Source organism: Myxine glutinosa, chromosome 13, assembly GCF_964187855.1.
Source record: "Myxine glutinosa chromosome 13, kmMyxGlut1.1, whole genome shotgun sequence".
NCBI lineage: Eukaryota > Metazoa > Chordata > Myxini > Myxiniformes > Myxinidae > Myxine > Myxine glutinosa.
In genome coordinates this window covers 64,234,244-64,250,237 of record NC_136273.1, presented here as the reverse complement: position 1 = coordinate 64,250,237, position 15,994 = coordinate 64,234,244, and the positions used below count along the sequence as shown (strand labels likewise).

General features: G+C 42.5%; 1 protein-coding gene across 2 annotated transcripts in view; it reads left to right on the top strand.

The window, feature by feature from the left end:
- Positions 1 to 15,994, top strand: part of LOC137438996 (sucrase-isomaltase, intestinal) — a 674,815-nt gene that overhangs the window by 257,275 nt on the left and 401,546 nt on the right. For both annotated transcript variants that reach the window (XM_068134544.2, XM_068134543.2), the window contains exons 9-12: positions 6,894 to 7,006; positions 7,305 to 7,430; positions 9,043 to 9,174; positions 14,154 to 14,270. In XM_068134544.2, coding sequence (XP_067990645.2) covers positions 6,894 to 7,006; positions 7,305 to 7,430; positions 9,043 to 9,174; positions 14,154 to 14,270 — 488 coding nt within the window. The remainder of the gene's footprint in view (positions 1 to 6,893; positions 7,007 to 7,304; positions 7,431 to 9,042; positions 9,175 to 14,153; positions 14,271 to 15,994) is intronic.

Below are 15,994 nucleotides of genomic sequence, written 5' to 3'. Positions count from 1 at the left end.
ACAGTCAGACGCCAGTGGGCCAAATGGGTCATTCTGCCCCCCACCCCCCATTAGCTTGAGATTCGAATGAAAGCCCTACAATTCCCCCTTTAATAATACTCTTATCGTTAATAAACATGAAAGAAGAGAAGATTTATTATCACTCCTTTGACCCACTAGGGATTTATGGAAGTGTTTTCTCATTATCCCCGATCGACCTTGTACCCCATGTTGGTGAGTAATGAACCCCTTTCTCCATCAAGGGAACTCACTCGTGCAATGGGGTGGATCAAGTCCCGCCATCCATGGAGCGGGGTTGGTGGATCAAAGACGATAGACAAACACCTATATGGTCCCTTCCCCATTTTAAAAGCTTTGTAGAGCTAGAGAAAGAGAGAATTTCTGTTACAAGGTAACAATTTCAACACAAAGTGTACTAAATACATGAATGATTTTTCCTTAGAATAAAAGATTTAAAGATTGCAAAGTCATTTTAAAGCATGTGAGCAGAACAGTCTCCCATACACAAGAAGTAGAAACACTCAAAGCCCCATTTAATATGCAGGGTCTTTAAAAATGCCATGTAAGTGGATTAGTGGCAGGCTTTTCTGCCTTCATTTCTCAGTGAGGTGTTCATAAAGCTCTTTGGTTGTAAAGGCAGTGAAATACATTGAGGTATGGTGGCGACCATCAACACCTTTTTTAACACAAGACACCCTTCTTGAAGTTTCCCCTCTTCAGATTTGCGTATGAGCCCCCCTTCCGATTCGCGCATGAGTCTCTTCCGATTCGCACATGAGTCCCTTTTCCGATTTGCGCATGAGTCCTTCTTCCGATTCACGCATGAGCCCCTCTACCGATTCACACAGAGGGTAATGGGCTTCAAGTTCAACATTATGCAATCTTTGCCATTCACGCTCGCTTGAGTCAGAATCTTCAGCACCAGAGCTGTTCTCAGCTCACGCATGGATTTGTCTAGTTAATTCTTGGATTTAATCCATTGTCTATTGTGCTGGTTGTGTAAGATTTAGCTAACTCAGGGTCAGGGGTTGAGCGCAAGGCGTAGTGGAAAGAGGGAGGCGGCTGGGTTTGAACTGCTCTCGTACAGGGGTGAATTGTGACCAGGAGACCAGAAAATGGGGTGGCAGTTCATGTATGGGGGTGTCTTATGCCTCTTCCTCTGGACCCCGGACCACCACGTGATGTTCCCCCGTACGCCCATTGCAAAACTTACTAGTACACACACGGATCAAGACTTTTGAGCATCCAATGACAATGATTGTCGTTATAAGGAGTCCTATTGCCACCATCATCCAATGACCTATCTCTGCTATGCCCCCCCCCCCCTTAATTGGTATTTGTCTCCCTCATCTTATTGATGGCTAGCTGCACTCCCTGCGTTGTGTCTGCTAATCCAAATGCAACATCTACCTTTAACAGTTTTGTAAGCACCCCCCTTCTCTGCTAAAAGTAAGTCAAGTACCACTCTGTTTTGCATAATCATTCATTCGCATCTCCACCCCATCATCGAACAATGCGTGATCTGCCAATCATTGATTCATTAGTCACCCTCTCCAACACAGAGGCCAATCTATCCATTAGATGACTGTTTCTCACCGTACCTGCCAATGGAAAGGAGAAACTCACTGCCTCTTCCCGATCCTGCTCCGTGCATCACTGCATCACTGCATCGTAAACCTCATCGTTGTAAACATAAACATTGTAAACATCATTCTGCATCACTACCATCCATGCAATGTCGTGTTGTTCCTCCAGCTTTTTCAAGCCTGACGCACATATTTCTCATATACACTTGCATTACTGCACCATCATATGTGAATATCTCAATAATCATTTTAAATGCAAAAATATTACACATCACAATCCACATCACAATCCACATCACAGCCCGGTAGTCAACTTCACCTGTGATGCACTCATGCCGCACACAGCTCTGCCCACAATCACCAATCCTGTTGTTAGGTGACACTAATGATGAGAGAAAGCGCATCCTTTGTACACTACAATTTTGCCTCTATGTGCGCATGCGTGAATATGTAGTCCGCGTTTTTCCTGCTCCCTATAATGACACACATTAAGTTCATAAAAAGAACGAAACACGCAACGAAGTGTGTTCTTGCTATCTCTCCGGGCCGCACACCACACTACCCAGAACTACCCAACCGCACACATTGGATAGAGCCGTCCAGGTGCGCACCATTCTTCCTCTTCACCCATTCATTCTCTCTATGTTTTCGTGCATGCCATCCATTACATTGTAATCATCATAATCATTAATCATTACATTGCATCATCCATGGCAATTGTATAAATTGGAGAGACTCATCTCCACTATTCAGTTTTGTAGCATATGATTACTTGGGTCACTGGGGTCAAAATGGAAAAAATAATTTTTAACTCAAAATTTGATATTGGGTTAATCCTGATGGAACCTTTTTGCCATCTTACAACTTTGCTTTAGGTGGAAATCGTGGGGATTTGCAATGGCCCGCCATCGACTTCGCTCTAGTTCTGAGTTGTGAGACCGTGGTTTTAAACATAGGGGCAATACCCCTGGCTCTCACCTGGTAGAATATACAGTATACTGCACTGACTAAAGGTATTTTAAACCAATATCAGTGCTTGCTAGAAGACAGGACAGTATGTAGAATCATAATAACATAATCATAAAACTTTAAACAAACAAACATAAAAATACCTATTTTGGGGGGAAATCCCTCCCCCCTCCCACCCGTGTACCTCCTCAGACCCCAATTTTTCCAATGCCTTGAACAAACATTGGTACATCACGGATGATGAAGGTTGTGGTGAAGTTCCTGAGAATAAAGCAAACACTGCTTTTGGTGGGCAACCCCCTGGTAGACCCACAGAGGGGCCGATTTTTTTTAATGCAGTGAACAAACTTTGGTACACCATGGGTGATTAAGGTTCTGGTAAAGTTTCATCGAAATCGTGTGTGTAGTTTCAGAGGAAAAAGCAAATTCCAATTTTGGGGGGTCAAACCTGGATCCATTTGACCCAGATTTTTTTTTTAATGCCGTGAACATACTTTAGTCACAACGCAACAAATAGCATTCGTGCCAAATTTGGTCGCAATCACATCAGTGGTTACCGAGAAGAAGTTTCAAGTGTTTATGGACTGACTGACGGACGGACGACGCGCCATCGCATCAGCTCCCCTGAACTTCGTTCCAGGTGAGCTAAAAATCGTTTTTACAGACATCCGCCGCAATGAATGACAAACACTTTTTACACCAACGTACGTCCCTCATAAGGGATTTTATGCACACGTTGCCTGAACAACCAGGGCATTGGGAAACATCAATATACCGTTCTTTTGTCTGAATTATACAAGGACAATTGTAAGCATTGAAGAAAGCGACATGGTTAATAAGATTTGCATTTGGTGTAACTTTCACTGCATGAAGAGGCAACCAGGCAGACCACCCAGCAAGGAACTGGCACCTTGTTCGAAACGTTTCTCTTGACCTTGAAAACATTTTTTTTGTAACTTCTTCACGATTCCAACGGAAGATGCTAATGGCCAAGAGGAGTCCTTCCGCAAACGAACCCAGCGAGTCTGAGATTACACCGTGTTATCCCAATGATGTGACATCGTTGAACCCCATTCACTCATATCTGACGATCAAACCAAATTTACTGCGCGTCTTATTGCTGAAGGTGACTTGTAATTGTTGCTCTGATATATTGCTGAGGCTCTAACTCAGAAGGAGCCAAGCTTAACCTTCTGGTCTTCAGTGGAACGCCATCATTTCGGGTCAGTTGAACCGATCACGTGCTGTTCGTCAACTGTTCGCAATGTGTATGTGGTAAATTGTTTTTGTAAACGATCTCTATGGTAACAATTGAAACTTCAAAGTGACCAACGTATGAGATTTCAGGTGCATGTTGTCACCAACCAAGTGTCACACATTAATGAAGTTCAACTCGGTTTGGAAATAATCCAAACACAAATGTTCAGAATTGTTTGCAGAATGTAAAACGGAGCCAACTCTACAATATGTTTAATTGAATTTTGTGCATTAATTGATCACAATTGCTGTAGCGCGTCTTGCGTGAATCATTGCTGTTTCCATTTGCATAATGAGTGAATTAACAACGCATAGGGAAGATGGATTTCGGCAGGAGAAAGGACAAACTTTTAAATATGTTAAAAATATTCTTTTAAATATTTTTGACAAATATTTCAAAAGGTTAATTTATAATCTGTTGAGGTGTACATTTGTTGCTTTTGTTGTACATTGGTTAAAAAATTATATATATAAGATCGAGGCTCATGGAACAGTGAAGAAACTCTTCGAAGGAAGAGTGGGATTGAGAACCTTCTGGAAGGCAGTTCCACATATGGGAGAATTGAGGAACAGCTGAGTCTAGATGTCCCTAGTAGATTTGCAGTAAGCAAAAAAAAAAAATTTCCCCTCTTTTTATGCTACTTTTGGTATTTCAGTGCTATTTAATAACTATTTTTCTCCAAAATATAGCATAAAAATAGGTAATCCTTTCCTATTTTTCCCCCTATTTTTATGCTACTTCTGGTATTTCAGTGCTATTTAATAACTAGTTTTCTCCAAAACAGCATAAAAATAGGTAATCCTTTCCTATTTTTCCCCCTATTTTTATGCTACTTTTGGTATTTCAGTGCTATTTAATAACTATTTTTCTCCAAAACGTAGCATAAAAATAGGTAATCATTTCCTATTTTTCCTCCTATTTTTTCTCTATATTTTTGTTTAAAAGGGGGCTGTTTAATATTTATTTTCTCTTATTTGTTTCATCCTTTTTCTTGTTAAAAACACTATTTTAAATATATATTTCCTCCAATTTTTTTCTATTTTGGGGATTAAAAGGGGGATATTTCATATATTTTTCTCCTATTTTTTTTCTTTCTATTTTTTTTAATTAAAATGGGGTTATTTAATATATTTTTCACAATTTTCCTCCTTTGTTTTTTTGTTCCAAAACTCGCTATTTAAAATATCTTTTTCCTCCTATTTTTTCTCTATTTTTATGCCTCCACTGACGAAGTCGCCAGAGGCATTATTTTTGTTAAAAGGGGGGCTATTTCATATGTATGTTTCTCCTATTTTTTCCCAAAATTTTTTTCTTCCAAAACTCACTATTTAAAATATATTTTTCCTCCTATTTTTTCTATGTTTAATATTAAAAGTGGGCTATTTAATACATTTTCTCCTATTTTTTTCCTCCTATTTTTTGTTCCAAAACTCACGATTTAAAATATATTTTTACTCCTATTTTTTCTCTTTTTTTCTCTATTTTTATGCCTCTGTCAACGAGGTCGCCAGAGGCATTATTTTTGTTTCAAAGGGGACTATTTAATATTTACTCTCCTATTTTTTCAGATTTTTTTTGTTCCAAAACTCACTATTTAAAATATATTTTTTCATATGCATAAAAATAAGGAAAAAATATATTTTTCTCCAATTTTCCCCTCTTTTACTAGAGGTGTGGTAAGCTTGGATTTTATGAGTTTAACTAGGACGGGGTTACTGGAAGAATGTGCATCCTGCAGGGCAGAGAGGGAAACAGAGAGAGGAAGCAAAGAGAGCAAGACCAGAATTCTTTCTTGATGAGTTCTTAAAATTTCCTTTACCAGACATTTCGAGGGAGCCCCATGTGCAGTCGAATTCCAAGCGAAATGCACTGTTCGCATTGTAAGTATCCATGGATATGATGAGGCTACACAATGGGTCACCATTAAGCGTAAAAGGCTCCATACACGTCCGAGACTCTGTTTGGACCTTCACTACCTCACCCTGCCATCCTTCCCATAGGTATCTGGAAGTTTTTCGGGAAGGGCAGCATAATGTTCGTCATCCGTTCGGCTACAGCAATTATCCCTGTCCGTGCGTCAAGCGGTCTTGATTGAAAGGAACACTACGTAAACGGTGCAGCTATTATTTGTAATGGAAGAAATGTTTTTGATTGTTCATCATTGTGTAATTGAACTAGTTAATTGGCAAATCAAAAGGTAAATTGATTTTCATTGCTCCCGATGAACAAACAGCCTCCCCGGAATGGGTCGAATTACTGCAGTTAACTGCAGTTTTTCATGAGCAAATGCCAATTCAATGGGAATTGCTTAATCATCATATATCTGTAATTGTTCATCTTTCACCGGCATGCCCTTCTTTTTGGCAATGGCCGTTTTCTGAACCATCGACTGCCTTGCAAACAGCCAATTTGACCAATATTTCCATCCCCCTGGGCAAAGATGAGTGGTCTTTTCGGCTTTTCGACCCACCGTCCATATAAATCACCGTGATCACGATGCCGTTCGAGCGTTTACAGAATCATTAGCTCGGTGGCTCGAATTGATTTGGCCGCGCTTTTCCGTTCAAGGCAGCGCCTTAGCCCATGGAGCGTCCAGCTGATCGGATGAGCGGTAAAGCGTTGAAAATCCTCGTCAAATGTCCATTAATCATTTTAATTGTAATTTCACCCCACTATTGAGAAATAATTATAGCCGCAGCCACAGTCAAATTAATTGGGCCGTGTGTGTTCTGTGCTCAGGTTAAAGCTATTCAGAAGAGCCCCGACAGGTGAAGCGGATCGTGCGCCAGTCTTTCACATTAGGAATACCTGGGCAGCGGTTTGCGACATTGATTTTATTTTTCACAGACTTTTATTGCCGGCCCTTGGTGGCTTGCTTTTTCATCTTGATTAAAATGCTCTTTTAATCCTTAATGGAAAACTATCGCGGCTCTTCCAGACCCCTCAGTCAACGGTCGCCGTCGGCTCCCGTCGCAAATTGCTGTCCTTCAGGGAAAGCTCTTTGGAGGTGTTTCAGCGTGAGCAGATGGTACAGGCTGTTGAGAATAATGGTTTTGTATTTACACCGCTTCTTCCAACAGAAGCCACGGTGCAACCTCTACCAGCAATTACATTTAGGAGCACCGGTGGTATTCTGGATTTCTACCTGTTTATGGGACCGACACCTGAAGATGTGGTCAGTCAATACTTGGAGGTAAGCGTGCCACTCTGTTTCTAGTACACATAAGGTTGATCGATTCAATACGCAATGTTAAAATTTTACTACAGTGAGAAGAAGCACTCGATAATAGCAGCGCTCTTTCACCCGTGGACCCATGACGTAGACCTTTCACATGATTAAATAACATTGTAGGTTCACCAGCTTGCACAGTGCTGTTCGTTCATTGATGAAATAAGAAATGTACACACCTGTGGCATTTCAGTGTATTTATTAAATTGCTTACTGGCCCTGCTTTCTCTCGAATCCATTAATGTGGATTTGATTTCTGCAGGTTGTGGGTCGACCGCTCATGCCCCCGTATTGGGGTCTTGGCTTCCAGCTGAGTCGCTGGGGTTATGCAGACCTGGAAGATACGAAGGCGACGGTGAAACGCAACCGGGAAGCAGGAATCCCTTACGTGGGTGCATTCTAGATGACTGTTTCTGACTTTCTTATCTTCTTAACCATGGATGGGGATTAAGACAGCATCTCCTGATCTTTGCTCATTCTCAACCAGTTTATTTTTAAATCAAGACATCTGTCCTAATAAAATAGCCTTCAACGAGTCGATTTGGCTCAAAGGCCTTCTCTGCTCATGCGAAATTCACGACATCATGTGAATGTATTATCGATGTCCTAACTCCACTGTCTTTTCTTATTGGTCTTTGATTGTTTTTTTTGTTTTTTTTCCTTTTTATCATTCCTTCTTCCTCTATCCCTTTTGCATCCTCAATGGTTACCCTTCCTGCACTCATCACAATTTTTGAAAATACTGTACTACAATCACTGCAGTAATGACAACACCAATGGAATCCTCCACCACACGCCCGGTGGAATCCTCCACCACACGCCCGGTGGAATCCTCCACCACACGCCCAGTGGAATCCTCCAACACACGCCCAGTGGAATCCTCCAACACACGCCCAGTGGAATCCTCCAACACACGCCCAGTGGCATCCTCCACCACACGCCCAGTGGCATCCTCCACCACACGCCCAGTGGCATCCTCCACCACACGCCCAGTGGCATCCTCCACCACACGCACAGGTGCATCCTCCACCACACACCAAGAGGCATCCTCCACCACACGCCCAGTGGAATCCTCCACACGCCCAGTGGAATCCTCCTCCACACGCCCAGTGGAATCCTCCACCACACGCCCAGTGGAATCCTCCACCACACGCCCAGTGGAATCCTCCACCACACGCCCAGTGGAATCCTCCACCACACGCCCAGTGGAATCCTCCACCACACGCCCAGCGGAATCCTCCACCACACGCCCAGCGGAATCCTCCACCACACGCCCAGTGGATTCCTCCACCACACGCCCAGTGCCATCCTCCACCACACGCCCTGTGGAATCCTCCACCACACGCCCTGTGGAATCCTCCACCACACGCCCAGTGGAATCCACCACACGCCCAGTGGAATCCTCCACCACACGCCCAGTGGAATCCTCCACCACACGCCCAGTGGAATCCTCCACCACACGCCCAGTGGAATCCTCCACCACACGCCCAGTGGAATCCTCCACCACACGCCCAGTGGAATCCTCCACCACACGCCCAGTGGAATCCTCCACCACACGCCCAGTGTAATCCTCCACCACACGCCCAGTGTAATCCTCCACCACACGCCCAGTGTAATCCTCCACCACACGCCCAGTGTAATCCTCCACCACACGCCCAGTGTAATCCTCCACCACACGCCCAGTGTAATCCTCCACCACACGCCCAGTGTAATCCTCCACCACACGCCCAGTGTAATCCTCCACCACACGCCCAGTGTAATCCTGCACCACATGCCCAGTGTAATCCTCCACCACATGCCCAGTGTAATCCTCCACCACACGCCCAGTGGAATCCTCCACCACACGCCCAGTGGAATTCCACCACACTCCAAGTGTAATCCTCCACCACACCTGTGATTTGTTATTAACGCCATGTGGTTTGGTGTTTCATGTTTCTACTTGTATCTTATGAAATGTATTTTTATGCCAATTGTCTACATTCTCGATTTTCTTTATGTAGGACATACAGTGCGTCGACATTGAATATATGGAAGACCACAAAGATTTTACCATCGACTCTGTCAAGTGGGGACAGCTTCCTGAGTTTGTGCAAGACCTCCATGCCAATGACCAGTATTACATACTCATCCTGGTAGGCCCAGAGATTCACCAACACATGCATGACTTTTAACAACCCAATTGATCATTAGCTGTGTGTTTATAGTTAACTTAATTGTGTTTCAAGCTAACTTTATGCCACCCATATTGATTTTATGAACTTCTTTCCCTCTTCTGGGTGACGACCTAAATTAATATTTCCAAATGAGTTATTAATATTTCATATTCTTACCTTTCACATGCACTGAATTATAACCCGGCTATTCATGTTGGAAACGTGACAAACATTGTTAACTGGGTGTTACTACTCTTAGTTGTTATGTCGAGAAAGTCGCCATTGCAAAACAAACTAGAACGGCCCTTGACAGAGCGCACACCTCCACCAGGCGGAACAGTTTATTTTTTGTATCCCACTGATAGGCCGAATCTGGATTCGGACCTGAACCAAAATCTAATCGGCTTGTTCTTGTCACCTAACCAACTCGTCCACCAAGTTTAATCATAACTCGTCCATAACCTTTTAAAACTTCATGTTATATCTCTTTTCGCCCGATCTCTCAATGGTGAAGAATCCTATTAAAATTAAATTACTCTCGTATCCGAATCTATATTCAGATCTTCACCAAAATCGAATTGATTCGTCCTTATCACACACCCAACCTGTCCGCCAAGTTTCGTCCAAATCTGTCCATAACTTTTTGAGATATCCTGATATGTATCGGTTTTGGCCCTATCACTCAATGGTGAAGAATCACTTAAAAATTCTAGTAGCCGAATCCGGATCTTCACCAAAATCTAATCGTTTTGTCCTTGTCACATACGCTACATCTCTGCAAAATTTCGTCCGAATCCGTCCACAACTTTTTGAGATATCCTGTTCACAGACAAACGAACAAACAGACACACAGGGGGTGAAAACATAACCTTCATCCACCTTCGGTATCAGAGGTAAAAACGACACAAATGCTCTGCAAAGCACATGTAATGTCATTTCATCCAAACAGAAACGAGACATGGCTGCCTCCATGTAAAATTTTGCAAGTTTTATTTAGTTTTTTTTTCTGTGTAAAATTGCATTTTCCGTATTAAAATGTAAAGTTTAAAAAGTGATCATTGCTTATCAAATCGAGGATCACTTTTTGAAATTTGACTTTTTTTTTTCCTTAGACACTTTAAAAAGAAAGGTAGTGCATTTGAACAATTGAACAGCAGGATATGTAGTGGCATCTGTAAGGCAGTTCCACAAACTGAGCAAGAGTTGAGAGTTCACGTGTGCACTAAGCTTGGATTTTGGGGATTTAGCTTGGATGAGGTTATTGGAAGAACATGTGTGTCCTGTAGAGGCTGTAGGGGTTCACAGGAGAGAGAGAGAGAGAGAGAGAGAGAGAGAGAGAGAGGAGAGAAGAGAAGAGAAGAGAAGAAGAGAAGAGAAGAGAAGAGAAGAGAAGAGAAGAAAAGAGAGAGAAGGGAGAAGATGGAGAGAGAGAAAGAGAAAGAGAACAATATTGGAGGAGAGACGGAAAAAGACAGAAAGGCCACAGACCCGTCTGCGATGCCAGAGCAACCAGCCTTGTGCTTTGGCCTTGTCGTGCGAGATTGCAATAATGTTATGAAGTTGTAACCTGATGACTTTACAAACAAAGTTGAAGTCAAATATCATGCAAGACCCAAGAGACCTTGAGGCCACACTCATGCTCATGTCTTCTGACAGTATCAGTGACAGTTTTTCCATAAGTGGACCCTGCAAATCAACTTGCTAGCTCTTGGGGAACTGGCACATGCAAGAGTTGCATCAGATACCAGTAATGTTCATTTGATTGACCTTGATTTTTATAACTAGGCTGTGCAGACACCTCCATTTATCATCTTCCTGCCCCAGAGATATTACTTTCCAGGGTCTACTCCCTACAGGCACACAATAAAAAAGATGGTTTCAAACTATTCTTTGCTGTTGTTCACAATAGGATGGTGCTTTTTCTTTCACGTACTACATTAATGGCATTGATTTAAACTGGCTGCCCTTTTGCTTGTACTCATCCACAGTCATAAGTCTGTCCATGATGTGTCGGTTTCCTTTCGTATCCAAAGAAGGTTGTAATGATAGCATCTGATCTCACATGATAGCTTTTTAGGTCATCTCATCTCGATTCTCAAACAGATGAACTTATAAAATGGGTTGCAAGGTCCAGATCTCTGTCCGTCTGTCCATCCGGCCTGTCGTCCGTTAACTTTTTACTCTTTTTGCTACTCCTCCCTTATCACCTGGATGATTGTTCTGAAACTTGACAAATGTATACAAGGCAGCAGCCCACACAATCGCTCAGGCTTCAATTTTTCGGTTTCTGATCATGTTGACTCCCAAGTGGGGTTACCCCCCGAATTTCGGATCCCTACTCGTCCCTTATTTACCAACTGATTAATCTGAAACACAATACAGCCCTTATACTTGATGGTCTGCATGATCGCTTGGGCTTGGATGTTTCAATTTCGGATCAGGGGGCTTCCCAGGAGATCAGGGTTTTTATCAGGTGGGTTCCCCAAAATCAGCAGAGGTCTGAACTATATCATCAAGAGATGACCGTCAGCCCACTAGTGGCTATTTTTTAATGTCTATGGAGGTGCTGCTTTTTTTTTTTTTTTTTTTTTTTTTGTTTTGTATACAGAGTCGAGGCTCGTGAAAGAGCTAACATTTAGTTCTTCAGTTCTAAGGTTCAGTTATTGGCCCCCTCCTCTTCATCCTTTACCTGTCCCCCCTCGGTCACTTAATCCACCGTCATGGTCTCCAATTCCACTGCTTCGCCGATGACATCCAGCTTTTCATCTCCACCAAGTCCGTCTCCACCGACACCCACTCTATCCTGACAAACTGCATCACTGAAATAAAATCCTGGCTTCAAATCAACTTCCTCAAGCTTAACTGTGATAAATCTGAAATAATCATCATTGGCCCAAAAACGCTCACAAAATCCACCCATAACTTTTCCCTCAACTTCGACGGTATCTCAGTATCCACCTCCCCTCACATCCGGAATCTTGGCGTCATCTTTGACCAAACCCTCTCCTTCGACAAATACACTAAACAGATCACAAAGTCAGCCTTCTTTCACCTGAAAAACATTGCCCGTCTCCGCTCATCCCTCTCCTCCACGGCTGCAGAAACCCTCATCCACGCCTTCATCACCTCCCGTCTGGACTACTGCAATAGCCTCCTCTGTGGTTCACCCTCAATAATCACCAATAAACTCCAATACATTCAGAACTCCGCTGCCCGTCTACTCACCCATTCCCGGACTCGTGACCACATCACCCCCGTCCTTTATAAGCTTCACTGGCTCCCCATCCCCCAGAGAATCCAGTACAAAATCCTCATCTTGACCTACAAGCCCTCCATAACCTGGCGCCATCCTACCTGGCTGACCTCCTCTCCAGACACACTCCCACCCGCAACCTCCGCTCTGCTGGTACCAACCTCCTGACCCCCTCCATCCGGACCAAATTCAGATCCTGGGGGGACAGGGCCTTCTCCATCGCTGCTCCCACCCTCTGGAACTCACTACCTCACACCATCAGAGACTCCTCCTCACTCACCACATTCAAAACATCACTAAAGACCCACCTGTTCAACACTGCATTCAACATTCAACCCACAGCATTTAACCCCTGACTATCTCTTCTTCTTCTCCCTCCTTTTGCTTTAAATATTTCCCTATTGATTCTTGTCTTTTTGCAATTGTTGTTTTCATCTATTGTTATGCATTATGTTTTCCACTCTGTCAAAGCACCTTTGGGCTTCTTGAAAAGCGCTATACAAAATAAATGAATTATTATTATTATTATTTATCAAACAAACAAATCAAACAAACAAGCAAACAAAGTATATAAAAAGGGGAGTGGTCGACAAGATGGGGAGAGAAGGGGAGGAAGCACACAAACACAACATTTGAGAGCAGGGACATCGGGAGATGTTTTTGGAGGGAGAGGGCCTGGGGGGAGGCAGGATAGGTATAAAACGCAAGGACACCAAGGACTTCCAGGAAAGAAGTCAAAAGTCACCTCAAAAAAGTGGATTTGGGGTGAAATTAGCAGGGGTAGAAAAGATCAAGGTTTCGGATTGGGGAAGATAAGAGATGGTGGTGAACAGCCGTTTTAAAGACCTGGAAGGAGGAGTGGGATTGAAGAGAGTGAGGGAGTTTGTTCCAGAGGCGGGAGAAAAGGGGAATGAAGGAGTGAAGATGAGCAGAGAGTCTTGATTTTGGCAGTTTAACCATAAGAGGGTTTGAGCATAAGAGCATAAGAGGCTGTGGTGGTTACAGACCAGAAATTGATCGAAAGAGATGAGGTGGTCCATATTGATGTAAACTACACAGGAAACTTTGGGACAAGGAGAGCAAACGTCAAGTTGCACGGTGAGCGGACACATTCGTTTCTCAACCACATCACAATCTCGAATTTGGGTTCCACCGCAAGCCTTTACTTCCTGTAAATTGTTGCTTTTGTGCCCTTCATGGTATCCATAGAGTGTAAATGCAGCATCTACCTCGGCTTGGTTTGTTTGTTTTTATACATGGTCTACGCTCATGGAAAGCCAAATATATAATGCGTTACTGATGAAGTCTTACTCCAGTCTTTTATAAGAAGGTCCCAAGCATGTGAAAAGTCAATTGTTGTAATATAGTTTTCAAGGAGGAATAGGAAATGATAAAATGATTTGGCTGAAGAAGCATTTCCTCAGCATGATTGGGGACTGCACCTGAACTCTCAGCAATCATACACTAATATATATATATATATATATATATATTCTTGCATTTCTATCTGTGACCCCAAAGTATTTGTAGCTAGTGTTGAAGGTTTCTCACTGGAAGGATCTGTTTAAATACTAATGTATAGTTCTTGTTAGATGCATTAAGGTTTTTCATTTATTTATCACAACTGCTCCAAAGCTACAATTAATCATCGACAGAGTTACATGATGTATGTTACATGATGTATTTTTCTCCCATTGTCCCGCAGGACCCAGCCATTAGTATCAATAAAAGAAGAAATGGGACTCCTTATCAGACTTATGAAAAAGGCACAACGATTGGAGTTTGGGTGAACACCTCTGATGGTCAACCACTTGTTGGAGAGGTAAAAACTGGAGATTTAATGAACAGAGCTGAGGAGTTTAATGTTTGTTTATGAACCCGCAAACACGGAGCGAAAAGCATGAATCGGAAAAGGAACCTGTAGTTTATTTGGCTCTGAATTGGTCCTGCTGCGTATAACAGTATTTGGCTCTAAATTTGACTCAATTAACGCAGATCGGATGGAGATTTTTCTTTTTACTGTCTGCCTGTCTGGTAGTCAGTCAAACAAAATGGAAAACAATTTCAAAGAGGAAACTTACTTTTTTTATGGACGTCCAAAATTGCACAAACAACAAGCACAAATAAATGTAAAGTGTTCGATAAGGTGGTGAAAAAGACGCTGCAACAGCAGCGGTAAACATCCGAAAATGTTTTTTTTTTCTCCAACCTTTAAAATCTTTATGTTGTTTCAACTGAATGAAACACTTGAACACTGCAGAACTACAAATTGCCTTTTTGGCACTTTAAAAAAATCCTTTCGTTTAGCACTACCTGGACAAAGTATTACGGCATTTTACATCATCACGACCAATCAATGTCTCTGGAGACCACAGTGTCTATCTGTACTTCCCATGTCCTTTTTTCTCAAGACTGCACAGGGTAGAGTGTCGAATGAATTGTTTAATTTTCCTTGTATTGATTTATTTCAAGATGTCAAGATCAATGATTTTGGTCATCAGAAAGCCTGATCACCAGGGACGATTCAAGACTTGTGTACAAGCTTTAATTGTCCATTCCACTACCCTCCTCTGATACACTTTTGAGGGCAAAGCTACATACCCCAATGTGTCATCCTCTATTGATCAAGCTTATATGACTTTCTTCGTCCCATTGTGTTATGTTGTCTGTCTGTAAATCGAATAAAATCCAATGAATATGACTCCAATTCCAGCAGTTTAGTCTCATGGAGCAGTAATTCTCGCATCTTGTCTTGGGGTGCATCCGTCATAAATCCCTTGAGCTTGGCTGTGCGAGAATCCCATACATTGAGAATTACCAACCATGACGGAAACTCGTAGAGGTGAACCTGCCGGATCACAATGATAGGCAAATGATTCCTCCGTCGTTCATCACATAGCTGTACAATGGTGTGCTGGCCCAGGAGAGATTGCGTAGGACTGTATTGAAATGATGGAGACTTATGTCTATATCCGAAACCCTGCAGGCCATGCGAGTCAGCTATATCACAAGGAAACCTTTCATCGCCATGATTTGTACAAGGTACCTATCACGGAAATGAAAGGTTTGCTTCTGATGAAGATGGCATGCATGGCACGGGTTTCAGATTGGTTATTTGACTGCTCCAACCCATCATTTTCTCCACCACCTTCTCTTCCAAATGAAGTGTTATCGATGCGACTGCTACATCCAGATGTGGAGTCCTTTCTTAGTTGATGCAATGATTTATTTATTTATGTTGATGAATTTGCTGTAAATCTATGCTGCAGATTGAATGAAAGCTGCATCACCTCGGAGTAAATAAGACCCATAGAAGGAAATGATGAGGGTGTTTCTGTGCGGGCAGTAGCATGTCTAAAATAGTGTTACAAACGGCATGTTAATACTAGTGAGTTGTCTTGTGTTGTGAATCTCATGGATGTCTTGTTTCGAACACACATTGAACCTTTTGTCAGTGTATTGTTTCACCTTTGAATTGCCTTTGTTCTGTTGTGCTGAATAGTTTCGTTCATGGGACTTGCATTGGGAGCTTGTATACCTGCACAG